At 30.8% G+C, this 19,188-nt stretch overlaps 2 protein-coding genes across 9 annotated transcripts; one reads left to right on the forward strand and one right to left on the reverse strand.

Annotated features, from left to right (window-relative positions):
- The first annotated feature begins 1,777 nt into the window (after positions 1 to 1,777).
- On the forward strand, positions 1,778 to 18,410 carry LOC117209246 (transcription factor SPT20 homolog). Of its 8 annotated transcripts, XM_033451012.1 has the most exons (5): positions 2,066 to 2,151; positions 9,245 to 9,406; positions 9,489 to 9,909; positions 10,166 to 10,284; positions 12,206 to 18,410. In XM_033451012.1, the coding sequence occupies exons 3-5, from the start codon at positions 9,802 to 9,804 to the stop codon at positions 18,066 to 18,068; spliced, it is 6,090 nt and encodes a 2,029-aa protein (XP_033306903.1). In that variant the 5' UTR covers positions 2,066 to 2,151; positions 9,245 to 9,406; positions 9,489 to 9,801; the 3' UTR covers positions 18,069 to 18,410. The 8 variants fall into 8 exon arrangements, with proteins under 8 accessions (XP_033306907.1, XP_033306908.1, XP_033306906.1 ...); XM_033451016.1 differs by lacking the exons at positions 9,245 to 9,406; positions 9,489 to 9,909 and having other exon boundaries at positions 1,778 to 2,151; positions 12,206 to 15,906; positions 16,195 to 18,410; XM_033451017.1 differs by lacking the exons at positions 9,245 to 9,406; positions 9,489 to 9,909 and having other exon boundaries at positions 1,778 to 2,151; positions 12,206 to 17,703; positions 17,775 to 17,954.
- Positions 18,341 to 19,186, reverse strand: LOC117209252 (cytochrome c oxidase subunit 6A1, mitochondrial-like). The gene is made up of 3 exons (XM_033451042.1): positions 19,009 to 19,186; positions 18,618 to 18,769; positions 18,341 to 18,516 (listed from the first exon to the last, which is right to left on the reverse strand). The coding sequence occupies exons 1-3, from the start codon at positions 19,109 to 19,111 to the stop codon at positions 18,430 to 18,432; spliced, it is 342 nt and encodes a 113-aa protein (XP_033306933.1). The 5' UTR covers positions 19,112 to 19,186; the 3' UTR covers positions 18,341 to 18,429.
- Positions 19,187 to 19,188: the final 2 nt, after the last annotated feature.

Raw genomic sequence — 19,188 nt, forward strand, 5'->3', positions numbered from 1 at the left:
CACTGCTTGTTGAATTAACAATTTGATATCAACATATGATATTAAATTCTCAACGCGAGAATTGATTGTAATTTCAACAAATAAATAAAAAAAAAAATATGATATTATGAACTAATTAAATTTCAGTTATACATATATGTATGTACATACATATGTGAAATTTACTATTTTATAAAATAGGTTCATATTGCTAAAAGTTTATGACTAATAAAATTAAGCTTGTGACTTCTTTTGTGTCGCATTACCATTAATCTTTCTAATACATATTTTTTAATTTCGATTATAGAAACTGAATGCATAGTTCTGAAGTTTAATTTTTGATATGAAACAAAAATACGATTTGCGATCATAAAATATTTTTCTGATTTGGGAAATTTAAAAAACATTTGCAATCTTTGAAACAACTGAACTTAGTTATTTTCTATAAATATACATCCCTATAATAAAGTAAAATTAGTAACTAAAAATTATGATATCCTATCTGAGAAATAAAAGGCTATAATAATGCAATTTGGAGTGATACAGTGGGCAATATCATTAACAATTTTATGCGTTATTTTTGTCATTATTATTTTTTTTATTATTCAACTTGGCAAACGAGACCGTAATCTTGAACTCCAGACCTCAACTAAACACTAAAAATCCTGGTGTGTTTGAAACATTTTTTCAACCCATTTCACGTTCAGATATAATTAACAATATTAAAAATTAATCTCTTTTGTTGTTTATGATAAATAAGTATAAAATAATTATTTTTTATTATGAAGTGCTTTTACAAAAATCAACCTCATTTCGAAAACAAACAATTCATCAATTTTTTAATTGTAATCAGTAGCATTATCTATTTTTCAGACCAAATGTTACAGCTGCCACCTAATTGATTAACAACAACTTTATAGAATTAAATGGCAAAGGTATTACTAATATATTTCAACTATTCAGTTCATTATGTATGAACGATTGTTCGTGCAACGGCAATATCCTATAACAACGCAAGTTAACCAAGTACGTAATAAGAAATTAAATATCAACGGTAATCAATTTTATACGATGTAAGTAATAAGAAAATACGATACAATTGAAGTAACAAGATTTATATCTTTATGTTGGGTTTTGCTACTTTAGAATTTTTTAATTTCAATATTATTTATCTTATACAATTTTATTATCGTTTTGTTATCGATTAAAATTGTCTCATTTAATTATAAATTTCACAAAAACAATTCGGCTTCGGAAGAATCACATATATAAACAAAGACATTCAATCGTCTTTTTTTTCGTTAGCGTATTTGAGCGTAAATCTAGAAATAATTTATAGTTTCAAGAGCTAGTCCCCACTAATAATGATTCTCTTGAACTCTATTATGTATATACACTTTGTATATTACAGAAGCAGAGCTTATATGGTTTACATTTTCACTTTTCTATGGTTATATTTAGTAAATATAATTTATATGCAAATTATCTAACAACATTAATCTCTAATATGTTATCTTAAGGTTACTTTCTATTCGGGGAACCATTATCAAACATAACGTTATATATATTGTTCAGAGAATTGGGTGAAAAATTCCTCCAAGTATACTTACTTCCATATAACGTCACAGATTTGCAACATTATATATATTTCGTACAAGCGGCGTTTAAGCGTAATAAAACACAATCCTTAAAGGAAAATACAACTGTAAAACGATAGACCCTATAAGTAATCTTAAACAAATGATATAACGTAAAAAAATACACATCCCATTCCTTTGTATTTCAGTGTGGTCGTAGCAAACGTGACAAATTGTGACCAATTAGAGACTAGAAGTCGCTTCAAGTGGTTGGTTATACATCCCCACCAAATCATAAGGGTCCAGGTTCAGGATCTCTTCAGCAGTCAGCGTACACCAACAGCCGGGAAACATCAGGTGGTTGGATAGTACTGCATGCGAGATGCTACAAAAGAAGACATTTCAACTTGATATACCGGATACTAAATACCATAACGCAAATATCAGAATAACACGATTGTGTCCCGGTTGCAACTTAAACAGATTGGAGGAAAGGATCATAGTGTGCTTGAAACATTCGTTGCCGTGGATTCAACGAAAAGCATCGCTGCAAGCATTAGACTTTTGTAGGAGGTGCAGGCAAGCGTTGTACAAGGTATTATCTTTTAACTGAGAAGTTACAGGCCTAAAAAAGTGTTAGGTATAGTTCTTGTACTTGATTGCTTGATATAAAGAAAGAATTCGAAATTTCGAATTGATTTTTAATAGTAGTAGAAGAAGCCTATTCTTGAAGATTCATTAAAGATAGAGTATAAAGTGATATGTACTATATGTTTCTGTGATACGATTTTGTGAAGTTAAATGAGTAGATGATACTGGTAGAATTAGGCAAAGTGATAGTTCGTTTGTTTGCAAGAATAGTGCAAATTACATTTGTAATCGTTAATATCTGAGGCATCTGAAATCGTTAGTTGTTTCGTCTTTTTGTTTAATATATTTTTTCATTTATTCAAGAGTGATGTTCATTTATTCGTATTTATGTAAAAGTTGGAACTATTGGATATTATTAATTTACAAGTGAACAATTTTATTCGTATACATTTTCAATATATTATTAGTAATGATAAGCATCATGTAAAAATACGTATTAGAAATTGAATTATGTATTATTTCACAATTAATTGTGAAAAACGAACAAAAAGGAACTGCGAGACTTGGGTATCAGGGTGCTGTTAGCTTTCTGCATTGCTTTCGTTTTATTCGTAAAATAATTAATAATTAAAATATGGTCATAAGAATATCATTATTTCTACATTATATTTAGTGAATTTTATGGAAATTTTATTGGATTCTTTACAATTATTTTATATGAATTTATGTAATTGTGTCGTGCAGAAAACTTCTGTTGGTATATACGTATGTACTGTTCATTCAAGGGAAGATGTAAGTTGGTAAACATATAAATTGATCACAGATGTTAGAGAAATACTCGAATACTAGGAAGTAGTCAAACGTAGTGTTATTTGGTCTCCTGGTAATTTGCAAAATATTTAAGCCTGACATATATACTTTAGTTACTTTATAAGGTTCTTGTTTGGTTTTTCTTCTCTTTTTAACATCATTATTTGAAACTATCAGCTCAGTAAAAATTATTAAAAAAAATTTTTTTTTATTAGTCTATTAATTACTAAGTATAAACAATCCAAATTCGTAGCTTTAGCATAATGGAAGATATTACTTTTATTATAGGATTCATAGAGTTTTATTGCATTATTATGTACATATTTCTAACTAAAAAGTATTCGTATTTCGTTCTTCGCGTTTACTCTGGAGGATATACTGTTACATCAAATTTCTCGGAATTGTTTGTTGCTGAAGAGGAGTAATATGATCCTGCCACTCTTCTAATATGATACAATAAGCTTATCCCAAAGAATTTAGAGAAGAAAAAGAATTACGTATATACAAACCAGTTAATTTTTAAATACAAACCTATATATTTTTATAAATGTCATAGTATAGTTTTGGGAATTGAAATCATCCTTGGAAAAAATGCAAATAGTCAAGTGATAGTTCGTGAAATATCTTGGAAATGCTACTAAATCAATGCTGTTGATAAAGACCGATCGTTCTTACCATGTGGAGAAATGAAGAGTGAAGAGTTTTCTTTAGTCTAGATTCTTTAGCTAGGGAGTCGTAAAGTATCTTCTGAGGGACAGCAGGGATTATTTTTATTTGAAAACACTTGAAATGACACTTGTTTCAAATAAGTTATTTATTTTAATATGACTGCAGTGCTATATTAGATAAAAGTTGATTATATAAAGTATATTAGATTTAAATTAATTAAACAAAAATATATTTTTAAAATCGATTAATATTAATATCAACAAGGTTCTCTGAAGGGTTGCAGTTACTTAAAATGCAGGTTTTTCTTTATATAACTTTTCTTACAGAGTTGTGTTTGATTAAAGCAATTGTGTACAAGTTTGTTGTGACTAACTTTTTTGGATTCTTTGGGATTTTTTTCGGACTACTGATACTGTCTTTTCGGGGCTGGTATTTAAACAGACGTGCAGGTAGAATGTGGGGAAAATTGTTATGAATGTGAGGACCTTCCTTCATAGTGAGATCGAAGATAAGAGGGGAATAGCTTTTTCCCATCAGGAGGAAAACGTAGAAACTAGAAAAAAATTTAAACATCTTATATGTTGATGGTGAGAAAAAATGTGTATTTAGATGTCGTCATTATGACAGTAAGGATTATGTATTTAAGTATTCAACGTGCTACTGATTAAAACTTTTAGGTCTAATTAAAGAATTTATTTTTATCTCTCAAATTTGTATTATGAGTAAAAGTTAATAGAGAATTTTCATCCAATACTTACATCTTTTACAATCAGAAAGAAAGGAATTCTCAATCGCTGATTGAGTCTTTATAACTAGATTGTTAGTATGACGGCGGACATCATAAGTTACCTCGGATATTGATGTAAACGTCACTGTGACGCCGTGAGATGTGTAACGCCTGTGTTATCAAACGTGAAGGGTTTTGGTCCGTTATTAGTTTTTCATCTATCCTATCGTATTCTTTTATCAGGCGGAAGGCGGAAGACAAGTCTGTAAGAAAATGTGAAGCTTCGAACCTGAAGCTTATCATCTGTTTTCCTGGGTTGTATAGCTACATATATATGTGTCGGAGTCAGGTTGCCATTTTGGGGCGTTCGATGAATCTTTACTTACTTTACCGTCGCGGATGTAGCTAATATTTATCTTACGGTTAACCGACGTGCAGTGCACATCATTTTTATTTCTCTGACAAATACCTATCGACGGTGGTATACACGTTGCTGGCGATTTTGGAACAAAAGCATTTCGATGTGCGTGGTACGTCTTTCTAGCGCAAGTGGCTAAAGTCGCAGCTCTTTAGTCGATTCGTTTGAACACGTATTAAAACAACTTTGTCAAAAACATTAGCAATAGGTTATGGAACGGATGTGACTTCGCTACTATTTTTAAGTTTTATTTTTTTACACGCATTCTTGTCATATATTGTTAAGTTTCGCTTATGGTCAGGAAAACTTCTGATTTTCGAGGATTTAACGAAAATGTCTGAGTCAAACTTTATATCTTGCTTATCTTTAATCTATTTCCATATTGCAGTCGTCTTTTATATAATTCTAGGATCCACTGTCACCTTTGTCTGTGTGTTCTTATATTTTTCAAAATTCGGCGAATTGCCTCCAGTGTTCATCAGCTGTTTTCCTTCAAAATGGAACAATGTAAATTCGGCTTAAGGCACAAGGCCACTTGAGAATCGAGACAACTTTGTAGTATCCGTACATAGCTTAAAAAGAGAAAGCCAGGACACTTGAATACACCATAAATTAAGTCCTCTCCCATACTTTGTCATGGGCTAAAGGAACCTAACGTTTGCGCAACTGCAACTTTGTCTTTCGTTTTTGCTTACAAGCCAGACACCAAGTGTCTTCTTGATGCCATCTTCTTAAGTCTTCTCAATGCGAGAATTGATTGTGAATTTTAATAAATAAATAAAAAAAAAATCTTGTCTGTCGACGATTATAATTTGAGCGAGCGTTTGTTCGGAAGTTTATGGGATGAGCTTAGGTCAAAAGGTAAGAAACTTAAGTGGCTAGCCGTTGCTATCTTTACTAGTTTTTGAAATGGACTTAATAGAATAAACTTTCATGATGGAGTTCAATATGGAGAATTCTACCGCCATGCTCTTAAAATTTCTTGAAGAGCAAGCAAAAGACAGAAAAGCCTTCTATTCCAAATATTTCTTATCTATGCAATGCAGGAGACAATTGCAACTGTGCTGAATATGTAGCACGCAGGGTACGATAATTTATGGGAAACATCTGAGTGTACCGTTCCTGAGAATTTTGAAGAAGTTATATTTTTCATATGCATATAAATAAACTCACGATCCATTCCACCATAAAACTTTGCAACATTCATAATATATGGGAAACCAAAAATATCACGTTTGGACAAAACGTCGTAACTTTATCGAATGAAAAGTCTGTGTGTTACTTCGCATCGCGTTTGTCAAAAGTCGTCAGTCTAGTGAAACTGGACTCGCTTACGAACTTGCCGCTAGCAGGTATAAATTCTGTTTGACATTACTTCAAAGTTATTCTTACTCCTTGCGTTGATAGTATATCAAAACTACAGCATTTACACACTTACGTAATATGCTGTCACTCATTCATTCGCGACATATACACACTTATTAATTAGGTTATTATCGGATTTTAGCACTCTAAGGATCTAATAAGCATATAGCCTGAATTCCTGGATGTTTCTAGAGCGATTGAAAAAGATTCAAAGTTATAATATTATAATAATTTTTATATTTTTATCTACAATGATGAAACAGGAAACTATGACTATTTAATTAGAGCTATTTCTTAATGTAGTAATGTAATACAACTAAAACAACTAAATTGGTACAACTAATTAACTACTGCATGACAACTCACAACTCACAACAATCGACAACCAACAAATCGCAACTAAGTACTCACGACTTGTGACTAACTACCAACTGAGTCTAACTAATTTTTTTCTTTTTTTTTTTATTTAATTCTTTACATTCACAATTTGTCCAGTTTGGACATTTGGTAGAATTTTTTAGCTGTTTGATTATCATGTGGGTGGCTACCTCCGGTGGGATTAGGTTTCTTTGTGTTTGTTAGGTTGTGTCCTTTGTGAGGTCTGCTGGGTGTTTCCTTTTCAGAGTCCATCTAATGACTAACTTTCTCTGACAAAACATCCCTTTATCAGAGTTTTTGTATTCCACCATATACACGTGTTCCGCAGCCGTTTATGACAACAGATGGTCACGTATGCCTTTTCCAAGTAACTATTTTTCTGAAGGACAGTGGACATACCGATGGACCACATGGTCTATTGGAATTTCCCGCCCCTTCTGGCACTTCCACTTTCTACCTGCACTATAGTTCATCGGGTCTTTCTTAAATGATTTTTCCACGATACGACAATATTATATCTAATATAAAGATAACAGTTTCATATTATTCAAGCATGTAATGTAAAAATATTTTCATAACATTTCGTTTATAGCATCCATTGCCTTTATTACTGTTTTATTTAACAATAGTTCATATATTTATAAGATACCGCATGAAATATGAGAGACGCGAATTCGCGTTTCCGGTTCCCAACCGTTGGTAAATGAAAGACGCGAATTCGCGTCTCCGGCTCTCAAAGCGTTAGTAGCAAAGCCTAAACATTTTACTGAACCTACTAGCATAATTACTCGGAATTGTAAAAATAAATTTTCGAATAATAAAAATGTCATATCCAAGGTGGTTGGTAACTGGTGGTACAAGCGGAAAGGGAGTGATTCTACGCAAAAAAAGAAGTCGAAAATATAGAATAAAAATTTTTCGTTTGAGGCTTTGTTTTCGAGAAAATCGACTTTGAATTTTCGCTCGGTACGCGTGCACTTTATCACGTCTCGTTATAACGGATCTCACTGTAGATCGTTGTCTCGATGGAAGAATTTAAGAAAAAAAAATTCTTATTCTATATTTTCGACTTCTTTTTTCGCATAGAATCACCCCCTTTTCGCTTGTACCACCAATTACCAACCACCCTGTATATAGCAAGTATACATCTAAGTATAAATTGTGGAAGAATTGATGCTCATATAATAACAAGAAAAATTACAGTGCGAGTATCCTGATTATTTATAATAATAACAATTCTAAGTATGCATCTGATATATAGATATATACATTTTGCTATATCAACAATTTTAGATTACCGCATCCGTCTAAGATCAAGCGTGACAAATTGTTGGCATTGATCTTACTGCCGTTTTCTGGTAATCACATTATTAATTCAAACTAAAGCATTTTCAATCAATGATTGAAAAAAATAGAAGATTAAACATCAAAAAAACTCTTTATGGATTCTATTCCTTGAACTTTAAGAATGTATCTGCCTGATGCATACGTAATATACATTCTGCTATATCAACATATTCCTTAGATTACCGTATCCGTCTCTGTTTACGCGTGACAAACTGTTGGCATTACTCCTGCGTTTTCTAATAATCGCATTATTAATTCAAACTAAAGCATTTTCAATCAATGATTAGAAAAGATAAAAAATTAAACATCAAAGAAATTCTTTATGGATTCTATTCCTTGAACTTTAAATATGTATCTGCCTAATACATACATATATACATTCTGCTATATCAACATTTTTCTTAGATTACCGTATCCGTCTCAGCTTACGCGTGACGAACTGCTGGCATTGCTCTTGCATTTTCTAGTAATCGCATTATTAATTCAAATTAAAGCATTTTCAACCAATGATTAGAAAAGATAAAAAATTAAACATCAAAGAAATTCTTTATGGATTCTATCCCTTGAATTGTTATCCTTATAGGTAACCAGATTACTCGTAGTGCAGTTTATCTTGCTATATTTTGAGCATCAGTTCTTCCACAATTTATACACATTTAATTATATAATATACTAATTAGTATAGTAAAATAATTATTTATATAATTATATGTATAATGTACACGCGATATTTTCATAAATTTATCATTTTTGCGTCACTTCTAAGTATATACTTTATTTTGACAAAAACGCTCCATTGATCCAACTACAATTATTCTCATTATTATTTCTCGAGGATTGTTTTACGTATGCAACTTTGTTTAGTTATCTATTCGCATATTTATATTCGCATTATCTACTGCTACTGCAATTATGCGATTCGACCAAAGTTCAATGTGCGTTTGTATAAGGGGGCACGAAAGGAAGCTCTTGGTGTAAAACAGATAAAATTTTTGTTTGATGATGATTTCCGTGACGGTGACGTAATATTCCTATATAAATGGGGGTAGAGAGTTCGGAGAATTCAGTATAAATCGTGCTTCTTGACGAGTGATAAGTTTCATAGCAAAAGTATAAAATTGCTTTCGAATCACGATCAGGCTTGCTTTATAATTGTATCGACATTTTCTTTGCGAATAAAAACCATACGGATTTAATACATCGAAGACTTTATTACAGTAACAAGAATTTATTCTAAAAGAAATGTCATGTTGCGTGCTGGCATTATGAAAATTGTGAACAATATGAATAATAATAATTTAACACTTGCGATATTGTCACTTTTTTATAAAAAAATCCTATTGATAATTCATAAAAAATAATTTTATGATCTTGTATGCGCAGAATGTATGAAGGATATATTTTATAATTAGAAAGAAAGTAGAAACCCTGACATAAACCGACACCACTTGCCAAATTTCATTTTCTCATTAAAAACATAATATTAGTGCGATAAATGTCTTTATGACCAGAGTGTACGCATCTCAAAATCTAAAAAGACGTCTGGTAAAAATATGATTATTATCTTGATGCTTATCACATGCTCTCAATTATATAGTTAACAAAGGATTTACCAATGTTATAACAGGATTTTATCTAAATAAAATCGACTTCTATCGCCATCTTATTTTCTCTTTTCTCAACTGCACGTTTCAAACAAAAGACGATTGGAGGGGAGAGGGTTATAAGGAAAAATCTCCACTAAGCCATCACAATCGTTGCACAGATATGATGATCGTGAGACAACTTTGATATCCGACTGGCAGATCGTTCGTCTGGAGCAACGTAACACTGTGTTTACCAACTTGTTTCACCTGTCACTAACCAGCTGAACTGCGTATGTCCTATTCGTCCGAAACGTTTAATATACGAAGGAGCAAGAGAGAAAGTATATCATTGGAATGATGTCCGAAAACACACAAACGGGAGCCACGAACTATGACAACCTCGCGTTAAAATGCTGGCTTTACTGCATCGGACCAGTTCGCCGTTGCGAAGAGCTGAAAAAGGTGCGGTTCATACTCACGATCGATCCTTCTGGCAAATTACAAAGATATTTTATACCTTATCCACAATGTCGTATTGTACATGTAAAAAGTGGAACGATCAAAATCACCTGACTAAAAGAAACGAATGTAACGAAAACATGAACGAGAGACGCTCGTCTTCTTTTTTCTTCAAGTATTTTTTTGGATATTTAGAAGTAGAAAACCGTTGACGATGTCGAGGGAATATAACCATAAAATACGATGGCGATTGTTTCAGTTGAAAGCAGACCTACAAAATCTCGGATTATCACGTAGACAGGTACATCAAGGCTTGATACAATTAGCGACGAAACCGCGTGTAATCCTTACGCGGCAGATACCATATACAAGATATAGGTAAGTTTGCAATAATTGAGTCGATAATAGGAATAGGATGAATGTTTTGTCCTTTTGATTCTTGTTGAGCAAGTAAGGCTCAATTATTCTGTATATATTGCAAAATAAATTATACCTACATATATTAATATGGTAAGAGGTCTTTTCTCAATAATTGTTTGGTATAAGATATAGTAAGTACGCACATGTGCGTTTATTCGATTCGATCAGAGAAAATGATGTAATTGTAACTTTAATGTAAACAAAACTATAACACAATTATCAGTTGTTAATGTTTCTTTGAATTTTTTATAGATTTTAATAACATAAATGTATAAACCCTATTGTATTTATTATACAAGTTAGTGATTTAATATATATTCATGTAGTATATTGTGATTAGAAAAGATTCGTTATGCTATTACACTTCACATTATATGATGTAAAATAGATCTAAAATAGAAGAATAGAAATAGAATGATTTTTGTGATATTAATTGATTATAAATATTATGTGAGTTGTGTTCTAAATACGCTTCTTTACGTATGCCAACTTTTTTCCAAATTATTTGCTCTATTAAAGAGTGCAAACATAATTATTTTAAATCATACATATATCTTTCTTATTCAACAATATCGTAATTGAATCAGTGAAACGTTGACCAATATTCATCAACCGAAAGGTATATCGACATTTTTATTATTATATGACAATCAATTATTTTAATACAGACACATAGTTGCTGTTGTGAAAGAATATAAAGGAAAATTTAAATTTTGTCGCATTTTAAATTTCCTCTAATTTAATATTCATTGCAATTCAATATTCACTTGGAAAATAGTCATGTGTCAAATATCGTTTTCGAACTAATTCGAAATCTGGTAACTAATAATTAGTATAAATTGATTACTTAGTCCTAGTATAATGGTATACTTATTAGATACAGTAATATAATAATAAGCAAATGAAATAAAATTTTGAAAATTGTATATATATGGGTATGTAATTTGTGTGATATTTCATGAGCGAATTCTAGACAATTCTCGAATAAAATATCTCTTAAGAAGTAACAATAGATTTTATATAATATTAAGTACCTTATATTCATTTGTAAAGACAAGTCAATTTATTTAGTGGGTGGTCTAAGTTTTTTACACATTATTGTATATGTTAGTATACATGTTCGATTTATGCATATATAGTATATACACATACATATATACATCGCGGTTATGTTTCCCAATTATCATTCAGTAAATAACACATTGTATTGCTGTAGCTTATTAGTTGGTCACTTTGAATATTGGGAGACAAGTGCTATTAATAATTGACGTATGGCATTATACAATACCATGACTCACAAAAAGAATAAGGAACCATTTAAATGAAAATAATTGTAAACAACAATTAGGAACAAATAAAAAACATTTACCGGATGACTCGAAGAAATGCAATGTCCCGTTAAAATTTTTGGTTTTAGCTTATTGCGATTATTACTATGTACAATTTATGTACAACTAATGTTATTTCTATAATAATCAAAGAATTAAATTTTCTAAATCGTAGCTAAGAATTGGTTTACTTCCGATATGTAGTTAGGCCTTCGAAAAAAATGTGAAATTGAAGTTGTGAAAACTTGTGGAGCTTAAAACATATAAGAGAAATAAATAATTAAAAACCTGAATTTATTTATTTTCATGGTATTTAATTCGAAAATGATACGTTACAGAAAATTATTTTCAGAACTCTAGAGAAATGCTGTTAATCGTTTAAATTATGTTTTACCATAAATTTTATAAGCGAATAATATTATAGAATATATAAAATTTCTTAAGTTATTAAATGAAATTGATTTTAGAACAGCTTAATTTTATACATATCGTAAAACATTTTTAGCTTAATTTTGAAGCAGTACTCTCATTTTATTATATTTACGTTTCAGACTTAAAAACTTGTCGGAAGATGGAAGAGGAAAGAATATCATTGATAATCTCAGAACAAATGCTTTAAATTTGCATCCACGAATTGAAGATATACATAAATCAAACATGACGGAAAGATTTATCAAAGAAGAGAGCAAATATATAAAAAAAGCGGATGGTGTGACAGCACATGAAACTGCATTGATAAGCAGCAATCGAGAATTATTCATACCAAACATAAAAAATCCATTAGCAACAATGCATTCCTTTGATGAAACGCTAAAACAGTTGGATAAAAGTATTTCCTCGAAAATGAGAGTGGATGAAAAATCCACTAATACAAGAAAACTGGAAAATAATGTAGTTTCAAGTAAAAAATGTGATAAAGATGAAAATCATCATTGTATTCGTAAACATAAAGATACTCAAAAAATCCGAGAAATTCCTAATTTAATATCAGACAAAGTAGGTTCAAACAGAATATTAATGTTTAATAAATATAAAAAAAACCGCATTGAACCTAAATTGAAACTAAAATCTTGTTTTGTCAAGAAGGTAAATGATTCTATAAAATCAGATGATTATAAGAAAGTTTATACTAAAAGCATAAAATTGGATATCAACAAAAAATTACATAATGATAAGAAGCTTATAGATATGAAAGTGAATTCTATACCAGACAAAAATATATACTCCAAACATGAGGACAGTACATTAAATTGTAACCATAAAACTGAAGAAGTAACAAAAATGAAAAAAAATACACATAAAAGAAAGCTGCATAAACTAATGGTTTCAGATAGGCATAAAGAAATTGTCCAAAAAAGAAGAAAAATAAAAGATAGATTTCGAACATATTTTGGAGATTGTATAAGTATTAGTGAAGATGAACAAGAGCAAAATATTATAGAAGAAAGATTTAGAAAGACAAGAAAAAAGGATTCTGTTGATTCTTGTGAGTCTGGAGTGTATGTTGCTGAAAAAAATATAACTATGACTGCTGCCTGTGTTGATATAATTCAGAAATCAAATGAAGATACATCTCAAGGGATCATTGCTAATGTTGATGTAAGTCATAAACAAAATGATGATATATCTCAAGGGACCATTACTAATCTTGATATAATTCATAAATTGAATAAAAGTACATCTCAGGAGACTATTGTCAATGTTAACACAAATAATGGATTAAATGAAGATACATCTCAGAGGACCATTGTCAATGTTGGTGTAATTCATGAATCAAATGAAGATACATGTCAGGGAATCATTGCCAATGTTGATACAAATCATAAATCAAATGAAGGTACATCTCAGGGTACGATTGCCAATATAATTCAGAAATCAGATGAAGATACATCTCAGGGAACTATTGCCAATGTTGATACAATACATGAATCAAATGAAGTTACGGGTAATACAAATAATAAAACAACTAATCAAATTGAAGGTGCAACAAATTTTGTGGAAATTGAATGTAATAAAGTACAAAATAATACATATGAAAACAAAACACATAATATTGAAATAGAAAAAAAAGAATTGTCTCGAAATAAGTTCATCAATTTTTCTGAGAAGAATGATATTGAGAAAAGTAAGCATGCATCAAGTGTTACAGATATGTTCCAAATAACTGAGCAATCAAAAGTTAATGTTTCTACAACAAAAATGAAAGCAACAACAGAAATAAATAATATATTACCTTCTGACATTCCGGAAATTTGTATCCCAAGTCATGATACAGTGACTATAAGTAAAGATTTTTCAGGATCTGAAAGAAGTAATTTAGATACAAAAGATTTTAATGATCTTCTTCATATGAGACCTTTTAAAACTTGTCAGATCAGATCAAATGAAAATGTTCAAGAAACTGACATGAATGCAGATATTGGTGAAAGTACAAATTTAAAAAAATTGTCAGAAACACAAATTAATTGCAATCAAAGTATTACAGAAAGAATATTAAACCATACTAAAGAAAATAAAAAAGTACAATTATCTTCTAATACAAATAAAACTGATAATGTTATTTCTACAAACAATATATCTAATGTGAAAAATAATGAGAATGAATTAGCAGTGAAAAATTCTGAATTAAATATCTCAGAAAAGAAAGACATTCAATCCAATAAGTTACCTCAAGGTAAATTAAGAGTTTTATCTAGTGCAGAACTAGGTGCCAGATGGTGTCCCACACCTGTAAACAGTGTTACATCTACTGTTCAATTTTCACATAAAAATACAGAAACTGGAACAGTACCCAAAACAATAGTTTCTATTCCCGCACCTGTATCTGAAACTGCTAGTCGAACAATTCCTGAGAATATGAACAAATATCATACGGATTTAGAATTTTCAAGATCTTTGTATGCGACTCTTGTAAAGATATATAATTTAATTCAGATTATACGGAAATTTCCAATTAGTAATTTAAATTATGATAAATTATTAAATATGGAATTCCAAAACTTAAGAAAAATATTGAATACTAACGATTTTATTAATCTAACAACAGCAGTTGTATCTGTACTTAACAAAACAATGTTAGTAACTCCACCACTATCATTAAACGAGTTGTTTCATTATGCACCATCAGTCAAATCCTATTATGTCCTAATTTTAAACAAAAATAAGACTACAATAAATAACCTGAATGAATGTCGAACTGTAAAATCTGTAGGTGTTCCAAACCAAATAACATTGAATCAAAATAGATGTTTTGATACACAAGTATCACAGAATATATGGGCTTCATCTGTACAATCCAGGTTAGAATATTTACTTTCTAATTTTTTTGAGCAAGGTCAAACACTTTGCCTCAACATTGTTCCAAACCAACCGCAGCAGAATTTTCAAGAGCAAATAGTCTTACCCTTGCAAAATAATGTTCTTCAAAGCAATGTATTGATAAATCCCAATACTGTAAATAATAACAGTTATAATAATAATATGCATCAACACACTTATAGAATGCAAGTGCATGCAAATTTTACTCAACAAAAAGTTTCAAATGTTAATTTTGCTGAGCAGAATTCAGTAACAAATATGCATGTTAGGCAAAGCTATCCCTTGCAATATTCCTTATTTCCACCTACTGGAAGAAATCAATTAGGAGGAGTACATACTTCTGTACCAGTTACAAATGCATCATCTATAAACCAACAATATGTTTCATCTGTTTTTATACCACAATCAAATACATATTGTAATGTAAATGTACCAAATTATACCATACAGCAAAATATGAACTCAACACATATGTCACAGGGGACTCAGTTACAAGGTGTCTTACGATCTGTATCACCAAATCGTAACATACCACAACCTGTACAGCAAAATACGAACTCAATACATATGTCACAGAGGAGTCAGTTACAAGGTGTCTTACGATCTGTATCACCAAATCGTAACATACCACAACCTGTACAGCAAAATACGAACTCAACACATATGTCACAGAGGACTCAGTTACAAGGTGTCTTACGATCTGTATCACCAAATCGTAACATACCACAACTTGTACAGCAAAATATGAACTCAACACATATGTCACAGGGAACTCAGTTACAAGGTGTCTCACGATCTGTATCACCAAATCGTAACATACTACAACCTGTACAGCAAAATATGAACTCAACACATATGTCACAGGGGACTCAGTTACAAGGTGTCTCACGATCTGTATCACCAAATCGTAACATACCACAACCTGTACAGCAAAATACGAACTCAATACATATGTCACAGAGGAGTCAGTTACAAGGTGTCTTACGATCTGTATCACCAAATCGTAACATACCACAACCTGTACAGCAAAATACGAACTCAACACATATGTCACAGAGGACTCAGTTACAAGGTGTCTTACGATCTGTATCACCAAATCGTAACATACCACAACTTGTACAGCAAAATATGAACTCAACACATATGTCACAGGGAACTCAGTTACAAGGTGTCTCACGATCTGTATCACCAAATCGTAACATACTACAACCTGTACAGCAAAATATGAACTCAACACATATGTCACAGGGGACTCAGTTACAAGGTGTCTCACGATCTGTATCACCAAAGCGTAACATATCACAACCTGTACAGCAAAATATGAACTCAACACATATGTCACAGGGAACTCAGTTACAAGGTGTCTCACGATCTGTATCACCAAAGCGTAACATACCACAACCTGTACAGCAAAATATGAACTCAACACAGATGTCACAGGGAACTCAGTTACAAGGTGTCTCACGATCTGTATCACCAAATCGTAATATACCACAACCTGTACAGCAAAATATGAATTCAACACAGATGTCACAGGGAACTCAGTTACAAGGTGTCTCACGATCTGTATCACCAAATCGTAACATACCACAACCTATACAGCAAAATATGAACTCAACACAGATGTCACAGGGGACTCAGTTACAAGATGTCTCACGATCTGTATCATCAAATCATAACATACCACAACCTGTACAAACTATGGTTGCAACGAATATATCACATTCTGTACCAAAAAATTCACAACACATTGAACAGAAACATAAAAAAATAATTCCTCAAAAAAGGATACCAATGGAAGTTCTACAAAATCGTACATCTGAAGAAGTAGCATCATCTCAACAATTAAAGAAAAGTACACTCAGACGATTAAAGAAGAAAGAAAATCTGCAAGTTTCATTAGAATCAACAACAAACCTATTCGATATATTGAAATATATCTCTGATATCCAAAAACTTATATTACTGAAACAACTAGACTACTACTTTGGTTGTACCACTTGGTTACAACAACAGTTTTCTTCAGAAAAATGGCAAGAAATTCATTCAGAGAGATCTGTATTACTTTATTTCCAAACACTCCTAAAACATTTAGTAGAAAAAACAATAAAAAACCTTTCACCAGATAACTATCAAATAAATATACTTAAAAATATTGAAATTGATGTTCCAAAAGTGATACAAATTACAGTAAAAGAAAACAATGGAATATGCTGTCAAGTTGAAGCATTTAAAAGTAACCAAGAACAGTATAATGCAATGAATATTAAACAAAATTGCACAAATTATGAAGAAAATTCAAATGTTACAATAACACAAAACCAATGTGAAAAAGAACATGAAGCAACTGATAATTCACAGACAAATAGTTCTTCGATTAAACAGAATTTACAAAGTCATCAAGCATCAGACGTTGATGTGTGTCAAGAGAATAAAGTGGAAAGGGAACCAAACAGCTCTAGGAATATACATAATTCAAATACCAAAGAACAGAATTTAGATGAGTCAAAAAAAATAACTGAAAATATTTCTCAAGTAGTCAAAGAAAAGTTATCAGCACTATCAAATATGAAATTGCTTGACACCCTGCTGCAGTTAAATCCTCATCTAGTTACTGTAGAAATTTCTTCTAAGAATGATCAAGTAACTGTTGTTGATACTAATGCTAATAGTGAAAATACACCAAAATCCGAAGAACCTGAAGAATATCAAGAACATCAACACTTAAAAGGTACTATTACTGATGACTTAACAGTATCTTCATTCAAATCTCCAAATAACATTGAGTATTTTAATAATAAGGAATCACACAACACTTCGTTGGAGAGACCTCCCACAACTTATATTAAGGATGTTAGAAGTATATCAATGGAAACATATTTAAAAATTGGTGTAACTAATAATGTTCCTGCAAATACTATGGAAGAAAATATTGAAGAGGAAGAAATTAAAATATGTTTATATTGTGGCAAACCTAGTACTGTAGCATGTATAATTTGTTTAGAAGCTAAATATTGTTCTAAAGAATGTTCTCAATTACATTGGGGAGATCATTATAAAGATTGCTCACCTGTAGAAAGAAGTATATCTTCATAATTGAAACTTAGTATTATTTTTTATCTTATTGTCACAAGAACCTATAGCTACACAGCTATAGTTTCGTGTTAATCAGTATTGATGTCTTTGGTTAGAATATAAGGATATTAATATAGATTTTCTTTATTAATGTTATAAATTATTATTTTTGACAAAAAATGAAGAGATGGCTGTTGTATTTAAATATAAAAAATAAACTTCTCAAATAATGGTTGAATTGTTTTTAGCATGTAATTATAGATATATGTGAATTTTGATCAAGTAAATATATATACACTTCACTAAATTCAAATTTATTTTTTTATGTTTTCAGCAATACAGATTAAACACATACAAACTATATATTAATTCTATTAAATAGCTACTCTTCTTCATAACCAATACCAGGTACATAATTCTTTTTCGCATTATGAAAGAGTGAATGTTTTCCATCCTTCCATGGGAAACCCTACACAAAGACAAAAATAATTAAATCTTGCGACAGTATTTGGTACTTTTGCAACTATTTTAGTATTTTTAATTATTTTTTTTTTCCTATTTAAATCTTACCTTATTCATTATTTTCATATATGGATAGTGAATGAACTCTGGAGCTGGTTCATGATTTTCTTCAAGAATTTTGATATAGCAATTAACCATAGCAACTCCCAATAAAGGAACACCCACAAAATAGGTGATAAACTTAAATATTTTAACAGTATCTAAAATCAAGTGGAACGACAAATTATACTTATGTAACCACAAATTTCTAACTTTTAATAGAATTACAAATTTTCACATTAATGCTAAAACAAGATGTCGATAAGGAGTATTCTTTATTTCAGATTTTGTAATAAAATACGCTTTGATAAAGCAGAAAGTTTAAAGAATTAGAAATCTTTCATTTTCACATTTTTCCGTGTCATTAAAAATCTTCTAAATGGAATTTTTCATAATTTACCGTTGGAAACAGGATGTTGACGTTCTTCCACTGTTTTTATATATTCTGCCATACCCCGTGTGAAAGTACGGCCAAATTGGCCTACCCTTAGTATTTTCGACATTTTGCGAGGAAGAGGAGTAGAACGCAAGGGAGAAGTACAGATACTGATTTTATTCAATTACATCACTACATGTACAC

Source organism: Bombus bifarius, unplaced genomic scaffold (genome assembly GCF_011952205.1).
Source record: "Bombus bifarius isolate JDL3187 unplaced genomic scaffold, Bbif_JDL3187 scf7180000008166, whole genome shotgun sequence".
Lineage (NCBI taxonomy): Eukaryota > Metazoa > Arthropoda > Insecta > Hymenoptera > Apidae > Bombus > Bombus bifarius.